Consider the following 17003-nt stretch of genomic DNA (forward strand, 5'->3'; position numbering starts at 1 on the left):
CTTTCTTTAAAGTTTATTTATTCATTTGGGGGCAGAGAGAGAGAGAGAGGCAGACAGGCAGAGAAAATACCGAGAAGGCTCCCTGCTGTCAGCACAGAGCCCCAAGTGGGGCTCGATCTCACAAACCACAAGATCATGACCTTAGCCAAGATCAAGAGTCAGACACTTAACCGACTAGGCACCCAGGAGCCCTTTTTCTTTATCGAATATTCAAGCTGGTTTCAGACTGGCAAATTCCAGAAGGTTCTAACTATACTACCAGACAGAATTAATTAGTAAAAGCCTTACCCTTCTGTTGGCCAGTCACCTACTTCTCTCATGGAGAATAAGCCCTTGCCACATTATTTATTATACTCCCAGGGAAGACAAAGCACCTAAAATGCCAAGAAGTGTATGAGTGCAGAACTCTCGGATACTTTTTATCCATATTTTGGAGATAATAATACCCGTTTCCATACTACATTATTTTATTAAAACAAAAGTGGGGCACCTGGGTGGCTCAGTCGGTTAAGCATCTGACTTTGGCTTAGGTCATGATCACACGGTTTGTGGGTTTGAGCCCCGCATCAGGTTCTGTGCTGACAGCTCAGAGCCTGGAGCCTGTTTCGGATTCTGTATCTCCCTCTCTCTCTGCCCCTCCCCCACTCGTGCCCTGTCTCTCTCTGTCTCAAAAATAAATAAAACCAAAAAAAAAAAAAAATTAAGAAAAAAAAGTATTCAGTGGATTTCATCCAGATCTTAGATTCATAAATTTTTATTTGTAGTCTCTATGATAAGTCAACTAAAACTAAAGTCCCCTTGTAATTCCTGCAGACAAGTAATATACAAAGGAAAAGTGAATATGGCACAGAGTATTATGTCTTATGGTTGAATTAACCGGACTATAAGAAGCAGGGCACAGGAAGTTTGCAAATTAGAAACAATCTTGCTACTCAGACTGCCATCATTCAATCAGTTATCTCAGTGATCTAGAATCTGTCACAAGTCCAATGAGTGCAATGTGTCAATTACGTTCCTTTGCTAGTAATTTGGTCTATCTTGTATCTATGTTTCATGCAGGGCTTAAAATATCAGGTAATCAGGAACCTGGTCACAAATTGGTTTGTTTTTTTTTGTTTTGTTTTTTTGTTTTTTTTTTTTAACACTCAAAGGTAGGATTAAATATTCTAAACCTATGTAGTAGTTAGAAAGACCAAATAGCAACTAAACAATTAGCTTTGTGCTGACATTGGTAGAAACAGTCATTTAAAACCTTTTTTTTTTTTCATATATATAGAATCCAGGGCACTCTGGGTAAGGGGCCATCTGGTGACTCTAACTATACACAAAGTAGATGACAATTGAGATTACTTCTCTGAAATCACATACTAGCTGAAGTTTTTAGAGAGAAAGGTACTCAGAGTTATTACCAAAAAGATCGAGAGTTGAACTGATGACCAAAGCACACACACACTACTTAAATGAAGTTAACACATTTATAAATGAAAAGCTATCATTTCATTAGATTGAGAGCTTATGATAAAACAGTTATCATATTCACATTGTTGGGTTTTTTTTATTCTTTGGATTGGGGATTCTCAACTCTGGTATGTATCAAAATCACCGGGGAAATTTATTAAATATCCAAGTGCTTGGACCCCACTCCATGGAATCAGAATCTGTTCTAGTAGCTCCATTTTTAAACAAACTACCCAGGTAATTTTTTTTTAAGGTTTATTTACTTAGTTTGAGAGAGAGAGGGAGAGAGAGAAGTCGGGGAGTGGGGGGTGGAGAGGGAGAGAGAATCCCAACCAGCTCCAAGCTGTCCACACAGAGGGCAATGCTGTGCTCAATCTCATGAACTGTGAGATCATGACCTGAGCCAAAATCAAGAGTCGGATGCTTAACTGACTGAGCCACCCAGGCGCCCCCAAACTGGAGTCTTTACACAAATAGTAAAATAAACTCCAAGAGATGGTAAAGATTTACCTGGTCTCTGTTGTTGATGTTTGAATAAGGTAACTGTCCAGTCATCAATTCATACAGAACAATCCCAAATGCATATACATCTGACTGAAAGCTATATGGGTTTTTATCTTGCATTCGGATTACTTCTGGTGCCTGTCAGAACACAAAAAGACAAATATTCTTGTTTATTCTTCAACTTCAACTGAATAGACTAATAAGCAAATTACTAAAATTCCCAGAACAATGCTTTTGTCGTTAAATAGCTCATCTAATATGTAATCAATTCTCTTATTAATGGGCAAAGAAGTAGAACTGATTAAGAAAAACAATGCTTGGTAAACTCTGAAAGAGGTGGTATCGCCCGAGATTCCACGCACAGTACTAAGATTTTAGGATTTTGTCAGCCATCCTCTTTCTGCACAAGATCCTGCCATTGCTATCTGGGTCCTTTCCCAGGACCAGTCCTACCAAGAATCAGTTCCCATTCCCCATGCTTGAGTCAGTAAAGAAATACTAGATCTATGATCATGTTTGGGAGTAGCACAATCACTGTGGTAACTGCCTCAGAATTTAAGTTTTCCCGTTTGCTACAATGGTTCTCCTGGTCTCAGGGCACCTTAGGTAATACTGGTAAAACTTCGAGACTGAAAAACTCAGCCCCCTTTCCTGCCTCCAAAAGCACTGTCCACACACCATGGATGCTTTGTTAACAAAAGCCAAGAAGACAGCAGGCAGACTTTGAAGATGGTATGAAAAATCTTGGCTGCTTGCTTCTGGGGAAAAGCTATAGACCAAACCATTTCTGCTACACTTTTACACATTTTACTCATTGTACTCTACATGAAATACAATAGATGGTCAGTTGAATATTAGCTTAAAGGAGTTATTTCACCTTGCATCTTCTGTATTGTTTCATTTGGAAGAATTGTTTCATTAGAAAAATTGCAGAGTAAAAATAAAAACTCCATGAAAGTGTTACTTTGATATCAAAACCTGGATTGACTACAAAAATGGCTGGAAGACCTGGAACAAGATTCCTGGTCACAGGTCAGGGCAAGTCCAGTCAGACTCTCACGAGGCAGGCAACGGTGTTCAGCCTCACCCGCAAGTCACGATCACCTGTGTAGACTTTAACCTCTCAATGTCTGGACTACATTCTAGAACAGAATCTGGGGATGGGATCTAAGCATTGTTGGTTTTTAATGCTCCCCAGATAATTTTAATGCCCAACCACGGTTGAGAACCTGACAGATGTGTGGAGGCCCTGTGGAAGGATGGGGGGTGGGAGAAGAGTGGCTCTACTTTGGTCAAACATCTTATTAACTGCTTTTAGTAATACAGTACAGAATAAACCACATACAACTGTGATATAGTGAACAAGCCAGAATACTGACAGGCTGGTTATGACAGACAGAATTTGAAAAGCCAGAACACAGTTTTGAGAGGAACAGAGTAATAAATCAGTTGAGGAACTAACTGTCTTTTTAAAATTTAGTTTTACCTCACTGTTGTTGGTAGATGGCTTGATGTAAAATTGTATGTCATCTATTTATAAGAAACGCATAATCGATCCTCAGTTAATTTAGTGACTTAAGATCCTCAATTAATTTAATGATTTAATTTGTAAAAATTTTCACAAAGGTGTCTTTCCCCTCTAAAATAAATAAAACAAGGTTGAGAAGACTATTGTAAATAATTCAGAGAATTACATAACCTTAGTCCTGACCAAACTCTTCTCTCTTGTCTGAGGATGTTCTGTATTTGTTTCTGAAGGCACTATCAACCCAAAAGGTAATTTATTCAAAAATTAAGTGTACTATTGGCTACTCTTGTATTAGAACTCAGCTTGATGGAACAAAGGTTGAACCAATCTACCTAGGTATCAACAAAAAAGAAATTAGAAAAAAAGTAACACTTTATGTAAAATAATCTACTAATTGTACAGACTACAGTTTTTGAAAAAAGGACAAACCTGGAGACTTAACTGTGCCTCTCTCCCACACTAGTTAAGATCAACACACCTTTAAAACATGTATCAATTGTTTCTTTTGAATATTAGGTTTTATAATTTCAGTACTTAATATCTGCCAGCCCACCCCTTCTAGGATTCACTGCCATCTTGTAACAAGGTGTGTGACTTAAAGGTGCATGAGATCTAGTTTGCAGTTATTAATTAGCCTCTGGTTTATAATGATTTATTAAAACAATTCAAATATATCAAAGACACAAGCCCAGCTAGCTCTAATTACTGAATCTTAGAAACAGAAAAGGTATTAGAAAGCTACTAGTCCAAACAACATTAAAAACTGAGAGACGTGGAAGAAGTTAACAAACATGCAGGCTGAGTCAAACAGAGCACCTGAGTACCAATCTCCTAAGTCCAGCACGCCCTTCCACCTTGCCGCTTCCCTTAACTCCGGTTATTCTTATAGGAAATCATAGCTGAATCTAACCCTAAGTTTACTTGACTAATTCAGACATCTATCTTGGAATTCCCTTCCTGGAGACTGCTATGGATGTTCGGGGAATATACGAAAATGTGGCTTCAAGAGCCCTTGCAGCTTTTCTGTTTCATGTCTGTTTGGGATTTACGTTTCCCCAAGTCTTTGTGCAGATTCAATTATTTAAACCTTCAAATTGCACTAATGGTTTGGGGACATCCTGTATTCAGCTGAGAGCAGAGGTTCTCAAACTTTTTGGTCTCAGGCCTCTTTTAGACTTGGTAATTATTGAGGACCCTAAGGATATACCTGTAGGTATTTATCATTTTTAAACCTAACTGGGAAACTTAAAATACTTAATAATTACACAATTAATAAAACAATACATTAGGTGTTAACACAGATGACCTAGGTTTAATGAAAAATATGTATTCAAAGCCAAAAAAAGTTCAGCAAGAACAGTACTACGATCTTCTCTGGTTTAACAGCAGCAGCTACAGACACATACTTGTTGCTGCATTCAATCTGTTGTGATATGTTGTTTCTGGTTGAAGAACATGAAGAAAAATGTGGTTTCACACAGGTACGACCTTGGAGACCTCCGAAAGGTTCTTAGGGTCCCTTTTAAGAACTGCGAGCTTAGAGGATGATTCTTATACCTGCCCTTTTCAGAGCCTGCTGAAAGTAACTGAAGAGAAGTTTTCATTCCCTTCTTTCCCATGAAGCAGAAATAGGCATAATAGGAATAAAGAAAGAGCTATGCAGGGCAGCACATGGCTGACAGTGTTAAAAATCTACCTCCTTTTTTTTTTTTTGGTCTTTCCTCTCCCAGCTGCCCCATAATTATAGGTTCTTTCTAGTCTAAAGGAAGTAACTTTCCAATTTAGGCTTAAATAAGATTGTGAAACAGCCTCTTTCTCAAAAAAGAGTAGTTCTCTTAGCAAAACCTTAACTGCTGCGGATCATACCTACTTAAATGGCATAGCTGTTTTTTTCTTTTTGCAACAGGGTACACAACATTTTGAACACAAAATATTTTAGAGAGCCAATTCTGGATAAAATTTAAACAGTGTTTATAAAATACATATTTTTTTGTTTGAAATATACTGAAACTGGTGTCGTAATACTTTTTTTTAAAGATAAAGAAAAAAATTAAAATCTATTTACATAAAAAATAAGGTTAACATTGATTTTTGTGAATACTGAGAATTATGAAAACACTACAGTTGAAACCTTCAACGATGTTCTAGTAACTCAAGCAGCATCTCAGGGTCCACAAATTTAATAAATGGAGAAACAGCCTCAATTCTTACCATCCACAAAATGGATCCAGACAACTGTTCAAACTGATGGGACCCACTCCATCGAGATTTCACTGTGGCTAGACCAAAATCACCTATTTTTACTGTGAGGTCTTCATGAAGAAAAATATCTGAGGTGTAGTAAGTAAAGGAAAACAACAGATCTCATTTTCCTATCAAAGCAAGCATTACGAAAATTTTTGGTAAGAGATCTAATTTCTATAATTCTGTAATATGACTTTCTTTCCTTAGTAATAATGATATTCCTTTAAAAAGTACAGTTCTTCCTATTTCCTCTTAAAGTTGATAAATATATTTTAAAAAATAATTAGTTCTATTTGGTCTCTGTGACCTGCTTTTAAGATTTTTGGGACTTGAAACGTGGTAGGGTGAGGTGAGACGCTTTCCTAAGTTTATGGGAAATCCTGAAACTTTCCCAATTAGATTTTAGTAACATGGGCCCAGACATCCTTCGGCACTGCTGACAAAGATACAAAGGTTCTTCACTGGAATGAAGTTAGTTGGCAGACAGGATCTTGATCTGGGTTTACGGAGGAAGAAGGAAAAATATGTTTTTCTCACCTCATTGTTCCTAGTAAGTTATAACTTTCAGTTACATCTGCACCGCTGGGGAGCAGCGTCAGAGCACTGATGGAAATGAGTGGACAGCTACTCAACTTTGCGTTTTATGGAGCTGACAAAACAGAAGCACGCAATCAAAAGAGTACTACTATTATAAAGACTTGGTAGATTTTTTGGGTAATGTTCCAAAGTTCAGAAATCAAAAGCAGGTTGTAGTATCCTGCCTCGGTATGCTCTCATGCAACCCCGTCCATTAGTTCTCTTTACATTATATTGAACTTAGCATGAAAATTGTTTTTACATAATGTGAAGACAAAATGCAGAAGAAAAAGTCAGGATGTTTTCAAACTTCGCAGACAAATTTCAGGAAGGATACTATTACTCTTGAGGTCTCTGTGGATGATTGACTTGGCGTGTAAGTAACTGAAAAACAAAACATCATTTTAACCTGAGTAGGGGTAAAGACTCTGGCCTCAAAATCTACAGAACATATTTAGGGGTGTAAATAAAGACTTATTCAAAATCATGATACAATTGCAAACTGTACATTGTGATAACTCCTTTACATACGAAATATTAAAATAAACGGTCAATGAACTGAGGATTATAGGAACATATTACTATTATGGTACAGCCAAAATCCTGTATTGTGTTAACAGACTTTGCTTTATCTTTTACTATTTACCAATACAAACCTTTCACTCCAGCCAAGCCTATTTATCCATGTCTTTTCAATAGACTTTGATATTTAATCCCACTTCTGTGATCAATGTTCCCCTCCCAAAACCATCCCCAAATTAGCTTTCATTCTATTCTCCCCCTATTCATACCTATCCTTTAAGACTGAATGTACACTCTAACTCCTGAATGAAGCTTTCCCATGATTAACTCAACTGAACGTGATCTTTCATTGTTCACTTATGTAGTAATTATTTAACAGCTTGATTCTTGTATTTTTCCCCCTCTGTGCCTTTGGTTCACGTTCTTTTCAGAATGTAAACTCCACCAGAATAGAAAGATCCGATCGATAAAACCATTTTAAAGGTTATATTATATATTACTAAAATACCTTCTTTATTTTATTTTTTTTTAATGTTTTATTTATTTCTAGGAGAGAGAGAGAGAGAGAGAGAGAGAGAGACAGCATGAGTAGGGGAGGGTCAGGGAGAGAGGGAGTGACAGATTCTGAAACAGGCTCGAGGCTCTGAGCTGGCAGTCAGCACAGAGCCCGACGTGGGGCTCGAACCCACGAACCGCGAGATCATGACCTAAGCAAAAGTCGGATGCCCAACCGACTAAGCCACCCAGGTGCCCCTATTTTATTTTTTTTAAAAGATTTTATTTTTAAGTAATCTCTGTACCCAACATGGGGCTTGAACTTATAACCCTGAGATCAAGAGCTGCTCCACCGAGTGAACCAGCCAGGTGCCCCACAAATACCTTCTTAAAAATATAGAGGAGCTTTACCATACATGTTAATCTTAAATTAATCTTAAATTAACATGTATGGTACTAATGGCCATAGTAAATAATCCTATTGTTGATTAGTTTAAAATAGCATATAATAAGAGAAAATTAAATAATACAGAATAAAATTTCAAAACAGGCAAAAATAGTGAGGGGGAAACCCACTACATAATGTCCACAGTGAATCTATTTTAAAGTAAACGATAAATTTAAGTGATCTGTTACCCCTAAAACCTGCTTGAGTTCACTGAGGGAAAGGGTTGTGCCTAGTTTACTTCTGTTTTATCTCCAGGGCCTAGCACAGTGCCTGGCATATGATGAGTATTCAACATGCCTGTCGAGTCAACTACAATGAAATGCACATAACATTCTAGTCAAAGTTCTTTTTCTTCATTTAATACTAGAGAGAACAGATACAGGAGACTTCTGAAATTTGACACTGACCATTAGGAAATAAATCTTGCTTTAAAATGACACTTTTAAGTCTACATGGTATAATCAAAATTATGTAATAAACACTGTTAAAAATGGAAGATTTACAATGACTAAGCTTTATTTATGCTTTTTCATCTTCATTTAAACTTCCTCATTCTCTCAGAGATCAAGATTTTGAAACTCTCTTCTCAAAATTTTCATTTCAAATTACTGTTTATATAAGGTAACCCCTTCTGTTCCAATTTCTCTCTCATATCACTGCTTACTTCCTCCATAGATTTACTGCACTTTAAAATTTTCTTGTCATGACTTCTTAAACTCAGTGTTGTCTCACTACATCACACGATCTCTCTTATGATGAAGGAAAACATAATGTCATTTATGGGTCCTATTTGCTTAAAAAGTTCTGCAGGGACACAGAGAGGTGTAGATGGAGAAAAAGGGGCCTTTGCAATTAAAAGCCGTTTCAAGATGAGACCCTGTCTCCATTAGAAAGAATGGGGAAAAAATAGATATGGTGTTTAGTGGTAGAGCTCGGTGCTTGGTCAGAGATCTGGTGTTTAATGCATAGAAAAAGTATTGGTCTTTGAAAAGAGATTGTTTCCTTTGAAATTAAAAACAACAAATGGGTAGTAGATACGAATTACATGGCAGCATGATTAAGTTAGAAGATAAAGGTGTTTTTAATGCTGTCAATCTCTTCAACAAATCTGATACAAAGAAATATAGCAAGAATAAGGTAAATAGAAATGTTATTAGAGGGTTGAGGAGAAAAATATTCTGACCAGGAAAGTACTAGATAATTAACAAGATATAAACACAAGTGCTGAGCTAGTGATGTGGTGAACAACATAAATCTATTGTAGGCCAAAGTTGTGTACAGCTGCAACCTGAAATAGCACCTCCTTATCCCTGGGTAATCCTTTATTGTTTAAAACTGTTTTCCTAACTTTTATCTCACTTAATAATTCTCTGTCACATCTCTGCGACAAAAGCGGTGAATGAGCAGACATCCAGGTCAGTATAATGGATGGTTGGAAAGAAAAGGTACTCAAATGGAATGAGCATCATACCCCATTCTCTTCATGAAAGAATATTTCAGAATAATTACTACTTTATATACTTCTCTATACAGGCTGACACTGAAACATAATTTTCTAAGCACCAATCAGTTATAATGAAAGATGCCAAAAGACACATAACTGGTTGAGGGTAGGGAAGGGAACAGGAATAAATTAACTTTACTACAGATTATATAGAAGTCGATCCATTACTTAGGGCAATCAAATTGGACGCCCTTCTTAACTTTTCAAAGATATTAAAGAGAACCTTATAGGTTTATAAATGTAGCAGGAAAGAAAAAAACATGCTATAAACTAAATGAATATCGTATCTTCTTGATAGGTTTCCCTTGGGAGTTTCCTTCCTTAAAGCAAAAGAATCCACCTACAGAATCATTTAATCTGAAAGCTTGGCAAATCATCTAGTAAAATTTGTTCTCTATGCTACTTCTTTCAAGCCATTATCCAAGATTCAGCTTTTTAACATTCTTTTTAGAGCTTAATATGATGCCTCAAGAGTAAATACGATACTCTAGATTTGATCTGATCAGCACAAACTAGAGCGACTCTCATCTTAATTTTCTCCTTGAACATAAGACCTGAAACCACAAAACTCCTAGGAGACAAAAACAGTGGTAGCAAGCTCCTTGACATCGGTCTTGGTAATCATTTTCTTGCACTTGACACCGAAAGCAAAGGCAACAAAAGCAAAACTAAACAACTGGGACTACATCAAACTAAAGAGCATCTGCACAGCAAATAATACAGACCACTAACAAAATGAAAAGTCAAACTACCAAACGGGAGAAAATATTTGGAAATCATATATCTAATAAGGTGATATCGAAAAAATATAAAGAACTTGGAGAATTCAATAGTAAAAATCTCAATCTGATTAAAAAACAGACATTTTCCCAAAGGAGACATACAGATGGCCAACAGGTACATAAAAAGGTGTCTGGCATCACTCATCATCAGGGAAATGCAAATCAAAGCCACAATGAGATATCACCTCATACCTGTTAGCATGGCTATTATCAAAAAAGCAAGTGGTGGCAAGAATGCAGAAGAAAGGGAACTCTTGTACACTGTTGAAGGGAAAATAAATTGGTGCAGCCACTATGGAAAACAGTATGCAAGTTCCTCACAAAAACTTAAAATAGGATTATCATATGATTCAGTAATCCCACTTCTGGGTATATATCCAAAAGAATTTAAATCAGGATCTCAAAGAGACATCTGCACCCTCATGTTTATTGCATCACTGTTCACAAAAGCAAGGACACAGATACAACCTAGTGTTCATAAGTGAATAAAGAAAATGTCACACACACACACACACACACACACACACACACGAATATTATACAGCCACAAAAAAGGATATCCTGCTATTTGCAATAACATGGATGGGCCCTGAGGACATCATCTGTAATGAAACAAGTCAGACAGGGAAATACAAATACCATATAATCTCACTTAGATGTGGAATCTAAAAGAAAAAACCAAAAATTAAATTCATCTTCATCTTCCTGGTAGTGGGTTAAAAAATTCTATCAGCCATTATTGGGATTATGACGGCAGCCACAGTCACTCTACAGACTCCTATTAAAATTATATTCAGTTCCAACCCTACAGGGTTGTGCTTGCATTACTCCTACAGAACAGTTTCCCCATCCTGTATCTGTATGTGTATCTTTCTTTTCTGGACTTGGCTAGTAAGAGGTCTTATTTTGTAGACGTGGCCTACAATTTCAGCTGACTGAAATTTTAGTTTTCACTAAAAAATAAGTTTTAAAAGATTAGTGTGCTAATGATGCCCTCATCTAAGTTACTTGTAAATATGCTAGTCATACTCAAGAGTGGAATGAAACAAAAATCTCATCTAGCTTAATAGCTTCAGGGATGATGATCATTATACACTTATGAACCTAGTCAAATCCTCCGTGCATTTACATCTCTTGATCTATCCTCAACAATACCATGAGAATTATCACTCAAATGTCTTGCTGAAATTCAATCACTAAGGCTACATCTGCCATAGTATTTGCCTGATTTAATGGTGTCGTCTATTTATAACAGCCCCAAGTGTCTCTCACTGAAGTTTACTGTTCTTTTCTTATATTTTCATCTGTTTCTAAAACCAAAGAACTGGCCTCCAAATCATAAGCGTTTCAAACCACTTTCACCAAATAGTACACAATTTCAAAAATGTTTGTCAGGCTTCACGTAGCAGGCTAAATGTCTCCCCAGACACCCATGGAGGGTGTGGCAGCTGACAGGACTGATACGTGCGATGGTGACAAGATAATATTTTATCCAAAGAGTTTCAGTTATAGTCTCCCTTCTCCTTTGATGCTCTCCACTCCCCTCATAACCACACTGTGCAAAGTGAGTATGACTGAAGGGAATGACTCCTCTGTGGTCAATAATCATTTACATTTTAAAATAATTAAAAAACCTAAGAAAAAGGGGCGCCTGGGTGGCTTAGTCGGTTAAGCGTCCGACTTTCGCTTAGGTCATGATCTCGCGGTTCGTGGGTTCGAGCCCCGCGTCGGGCTCTGTGCTGACTGCCAGCTCAGAGCCTGGAGCCTGTTTCAGTCTGTGACTCCCTCTCTCTCTGACCCTCCCCTGCTCGCGCTGTCTCTCTCTCTCTGCTAAAAATAAAAAAAAATTAAAACAAACAAACAAACAAAAAACCTAAGAAATGAAGTTCACACCTTCTCCAGCTGTGTTGTGCTCTGTGTGGCTAAAATCTGTTTTTATGTAGAGTTTTCAGTTTCTTTCGCATTAAAAACAATCAAATTTATTGGGGTATAATGTATACAACACAGGATGGACCCAATTTTATGTATAGTTTGAGTTTTGCCAAATATATATACTTATATAATGACCAGCCACAATCAACATGAAGAGTATCCATCACCCCCGAAACTTTCTTCATATATTTCTGCAATTAATAACACCCTCTTTGGCTCAGGCAACCACTGATAATGATTTCTGTCACTAGAGATTAGTTCTGCCTTTTCGAGAGCTTCACATAAAATCTATGGCTTATTTTGCTCAACATGATTCTAAGATTCACATACTGGCTGCATGCAGTATTACAGAGTATGGATGTACCACAACTTAACCATTTAGCCGTCGGATACTTGGGCTGTTCCTGATTTTTGATGATTATGAATAAGATACTACGACCATTCAAGTAAAAGTCTCTGTTGTTGACTTACGCTTTCACTTCTTTTCAGTAAATAATTAAAATCAGAATTGTTCATGTGGTAATGTTAACTTTAAAAGACACTGCCAAAGTGGTTGTCCCATTTAAGATCCTTACCAGCAACGTGTAAGAGTTCTAGGTGCTCTGCATCCTTGCAAATCCTTGGGATGACTGGTTTTGACGGTAAGAATTCTAGTGGGCGTGTAGTGGTGTCTTGTAATTTACCTCCCCTAATGTCTACTGATGTTGAACATCTTTGCACATGTTCATTTGCCATTCTTGTGCCTTTTAAAGAAAGTACTCCAATCTTTTGTCCACTTTTTTTTGGATACTTTATCTTAATTACTGAGTTGTAAGAGTTCTTTGGTTTGGATACAAGTCGTTTAATCAGATAATGTATGTTGCAAACATTTTCTTAAAATCTGTGGCTCGTCTTTTCATTTTTGAAACAGTGTCTTCAAAAAGCAAAGGTTGTAAATTTTGATGAAGCCTGATTTATGAATTTTTTTCTTATATGATCCTTACTTTTTGTGGCCTAAGAAATCTTGGTCTTTCTTTAGGCTATAAACATTTTCTCCAATGTTTCTTCTAGAACTTTTAGATTTTCAGCTTTTAGTCTTTGATCCATTTCAAGTTAGTATTAATGTCTTACGTTGGGTAAGGTTTAATGGTATATTTATTTGTTCGTTCATTTGTTCCATATGGATATCCAGTTGTTCCAGCAATATCTGTTAAAAGGACTATCCTTTCCACATGAATTGCCTTGACATCTTGTTAAAAAAAAAAAAAAAATCAACTGACCATAGACTTACGGATTTATTTCTAGGTCTTCTATTCTGTTTTGTTGATTTATATGACCATTCTAATGCCAATATCACACAGCCTTGTGGCTTTATTCAAAGTTTTGAAGTCTGACACTAGAAATCCTTCAACTTTTCAAAAGTTATCTTGACTATTCTAGCCATTGCATTTCCAAGTGCATTTTATGATCAACTTGTTAATTTCTACAAAAAAGCCTGCTGAGATTTTGATTAGGATCACAGTGAAATCTACAGATCAGTTTGGGAAGGATGACATCTTAATAATACTGAATCTCCTAATCAATGAGCAATACTTCTATGTGTTTTTTGTTTCATAGCTGGGACCTGCATTAGAGAGGGTATATTTACCCTTTGGAAAATCAAGCCTTCTAAGTAAAACACTGGCCTAAAAATAATAAATGGGGATGTTTTATAAACATGGAATATCATGGTACTGATGGAAAAGCAAAAACCCTATTATTCTTTTTAAAAATTCATTTCAAACACTCACAAGTCCAAAATCTAAAGCATATTTATTTATTTATTTTTTTTTTATAAGAGCAAGGTAACTCAGTGGAGGAAAGGACAGTCATTTCAACAAGTATTGCTGGGATATCCATATGGGCAAAAAAAAAAAAATACCCCAAAAAACTTCAACCCTTATCTCATTCTAAACTCAAAAATTAACCTGAAGTGGATTTGAAACTAAAAGCAAAAACTGTAAAACTTCTATAAGAAAAGAATTTCCATCACCCTTATATACATATACAGCCTTATAAAGTTTTCAGGATACTTTTGCATCACTGGGTTTCATAACCTTCATGTTTCTTTGTGAAGCAAGCAAAACAGCAATAACTGCACTTACGCTAATGGGAAAACCAGAGCCAAGACTTAGTGACATAACTGAGGGGCACAGTGGAAATGTCATGGATTTTGAGCACAGAGACTTGGGTTTGAATTCTAACTACATCACTTACTAGCCATATAAACTTGGGTACATTTACATAATCCCTTTTAGCTTTAGATTCCTAACCTAAAAAATGGAGGTAATAATGATTACCGTGAAGGGGTTCCTTCCAAAAATTTTGTTAAATGTTTATTTTTGAGAGAGGGAATATGAGTGGGGTAGGGACAGAGGGCGAGGGAGGGAGAGAATTCAAAGCAGGCTCCACTCTGTCAGCACATAGCCCAATGTAGGGCCCGAAACCAAGAACCATGAGATCATGACCTGAGCCAATGGTTAACCAAATGAGCCACCCACGCACCTGTGAAGGGATTCCTTCTTTCTTTTAACACGTGTTTATTGAAAGCCCATTACATGCTAAGCAACAACTGTTCTAAGTCTTGAACATAAAGCAGAATCACTACTTCAAGGTGCTTACATTCTAGTATAGAAGACAGAAAAGCAAAAGATGTATAAGTATTCTGTGAATGGGGTCAGGAAATGAGGAGTTGCAGGGGGTTGTGATTTTAGGGCAGGGAGGGCCTCTTTTCAAAGGACCTGCTGATGAAAGCCGGAAAGGAGGGAAGGGAGAGAGTCATGCAGATATGAGTAAGAGCACAGCAGGCAAAGGAACTAGCAAGGGCAAGCCCCTAAGGCAGGCATGTTCTAAGAATGGCAAGCAGGCAAGCTGGCTTGGAACAGCGAGAGCAAGAGGGAAAAGAGTAGAAAATGAATTGAGAGAGGTAATAAAGTAGAGAGGCTGTGGTGGTAGTTACTTTGAGAAAGAACTATTTTAAAGACCTTGGCTTTCTTTCTGAGTGAAATGTGAGACAATGGAAGGGCAGAGGAGCCACATAATCTGAGTTAAGTCTCAAAAAGACTCTGGGTGCTTCATAGTAATAACCTGAAGGCAAGTATTGGTGGAAGAAGAACACTAATCCAGGCAAGAGTTAACGGTGGCTTGTATCAGGGTGAATGGCAGAATAGGAGATGAGAACTTATAAGATTTAAAAATTTTTAATGTTTATTTTTGAGAGAAGGCACGTGAGCATGGAAGGAGTAGAGAGAGAGGGAGACAGAAAATCCAAAGGAGGCTCAGCGCTGTCAGCACAAAGCCCAACGTGGGGCTTGAACCCATGAATTGTGAGATCATCACCTGAGCTGAAGTTGATGCTCAACTGAGCCACCCAGGTGCTCCAAAATTGAAAACAGGATTTTTAAATATTTTTTAAAAAATGTTTATTTTTGAAAGAGAGAGAGAGAGAGAGCGCGTGTGTGGGCAAGGGACAGGGAGAGAGGGAGATATAGGAAACGAAGTGGGCTCTGCGCTGAATGCTGAGAGCCCAATGCAGGGTTTGAACTCACGAACCATGAGATCAAGACCTGAGCCAAAGTCAGACACTTAACTGATTAAACCACCCAGACGCCCCTCTAGATATACTTTAAAGACAAAGTGGGGAAAAAAAAAAAAAGAGCGAACAGGAGATGGTAACAGGCTGGTTGTATGGTGTGAGAAAAAGACAAGAGTCAAAGAGAACTACAAAATGCTGACCTAAGCAGCTGGCAGGACAGAGGTGCCAGTTACTGAGATGAAAGCGCTGTAGGAAGAGCAGGCTTAAGGAACAAGGTCAGGTCCTCAGTAGGAGACATGCTAAATATGAGATGTCTATTAGAGAGTCAAGCAATGTGGAGTGGAGAGCTGGACAGGACAGTCTGGAGTTCGGAGGAAATGAGTCGGCTGGTGATAGAAGTGACAGATACGTATATGGCATATAAGTGGTAGCTGAACAGTCTTTTAAGCCATGAAACTGGATGAGATCACCAAGAGAATGGAGATTCCTGGAGAGTCCGAACATTCAGTGAGGTTAAGGAAGAACTAGCCACAAAGAAGCAGTAAGTAGAAGGAAAATCAGGAGAAGGGTGCTTCTCAAATTTTAATATGCATAGAAATCATTGAGGGACTTTGTTAAAATATAGTCTCTAATTCAGAAGATCTGGGATAGCATCTAAAACTCAGCATTTCTTTTTTAAATGACATTTCACTAATATTTTTACATTTTTATTTTTGAGAGAGAGAAAGAGAGGCAGCATGCAAGGGGCAGAGAGAGAGGGAGACAGAATCCCAAGCAGGCTCCATGCTGTCAGCACAGAGCCTGATGGTGGGGCCTGAACTCACCAACTGTGAGATCATGACCGGAGCCTAAATCAAGAATCAGATGCTTAACCAACTGAGCCACCTAGAGGCCCCTAAAACTCAACATTTCTAAAAGGCCCCCAGGTGGTACAGATGCTACTCAGACCAGATTCTGAGCAGCAAGGGGTTCAGGATGGGTTTCATTGGAGAAGGGTATGATCAACAGCAGAATATGTTTCTGACAGTACAAACAGATGGGGACTGTGAATCTAACCACTAGATCTAAGAAGTATTTCAGTAGAATATTGGGGCAAAAGCCTGACTGGGGTGGGATCCAGGATAAAAGGGGAAAAGAGAAATTACAGAGTGAATATCAACAACTCTTTTGAAAAGTTTTACTGTAGAGAATAGAAAAATGAGATGATAGCTTGAGGGGAAGTAGAATCAAGGACAGGTCCTCTAAAACTTTTTATTAAGAAATTTTTAAGCATAAAGTTGAAAGGAAAGTACAATAATCACCCTACACTTTCCACCTAGATTCAACAACTGTCAACATTCTGCGAAATGTGCATTATAAGGAAGAGTCTCTAAATGAAAGAAAACCCAGTAGAAAAGCAAAAGCTGAAGATGAATAGCGGAGATTTACCCCAAAGATATCAGTGAGTAGGGGAAAGA

The 17003-nt window shown here is 37.5% G+C and overlaps 1 protein-coding gene across 2 annotated transcripts in view; it reads right to left on the reverse strand.

The window, feature by feature from the left end:
- Positions 1-17003, reverse strand: part of BRAF (B-Raf proto-oncogene, serine/threonine kinase) — a 160645-nt gene that overhangs the window by 21689 nt on the left and 121953 nt on the right. For both annotated transcript variants that reach the window (XM_039233982.1, XM_039233983.1), the window contains exons 14-16: positions 6648-6694; positions 5702-5820; positions 1969-2100 (exon numbers count right to left, since the gene is read on the reverse strand). In XM_039233982.1, coding sequence (XP_039089913.1) covers positions 1969-2100; positions 5702-5820; positions 6648-6694 — 298 coding nt within the window. The remainder of the gene's footprint in view (positions 1-1968; positions 2101-5701; positions 5821-6647; positions 6695-17003) is intronic.

The sequence above is a fragment of the Hyaena hyaena genome, unplaced genomic scaffold, assembly GCF_003009895.1.
Source record: "Hyaena hyaena isolate Hyena2069 unplaced genomic scaffold, ASM300989v1 scaffold_82, whole genome shotgun sequence".
NCBI classification, from domain to species: Eukaryota; Metazoa; Chordata; class Mammalia; order Carnivora; family Hyaenidae; genus Hyaena; species Hyaena hyaena.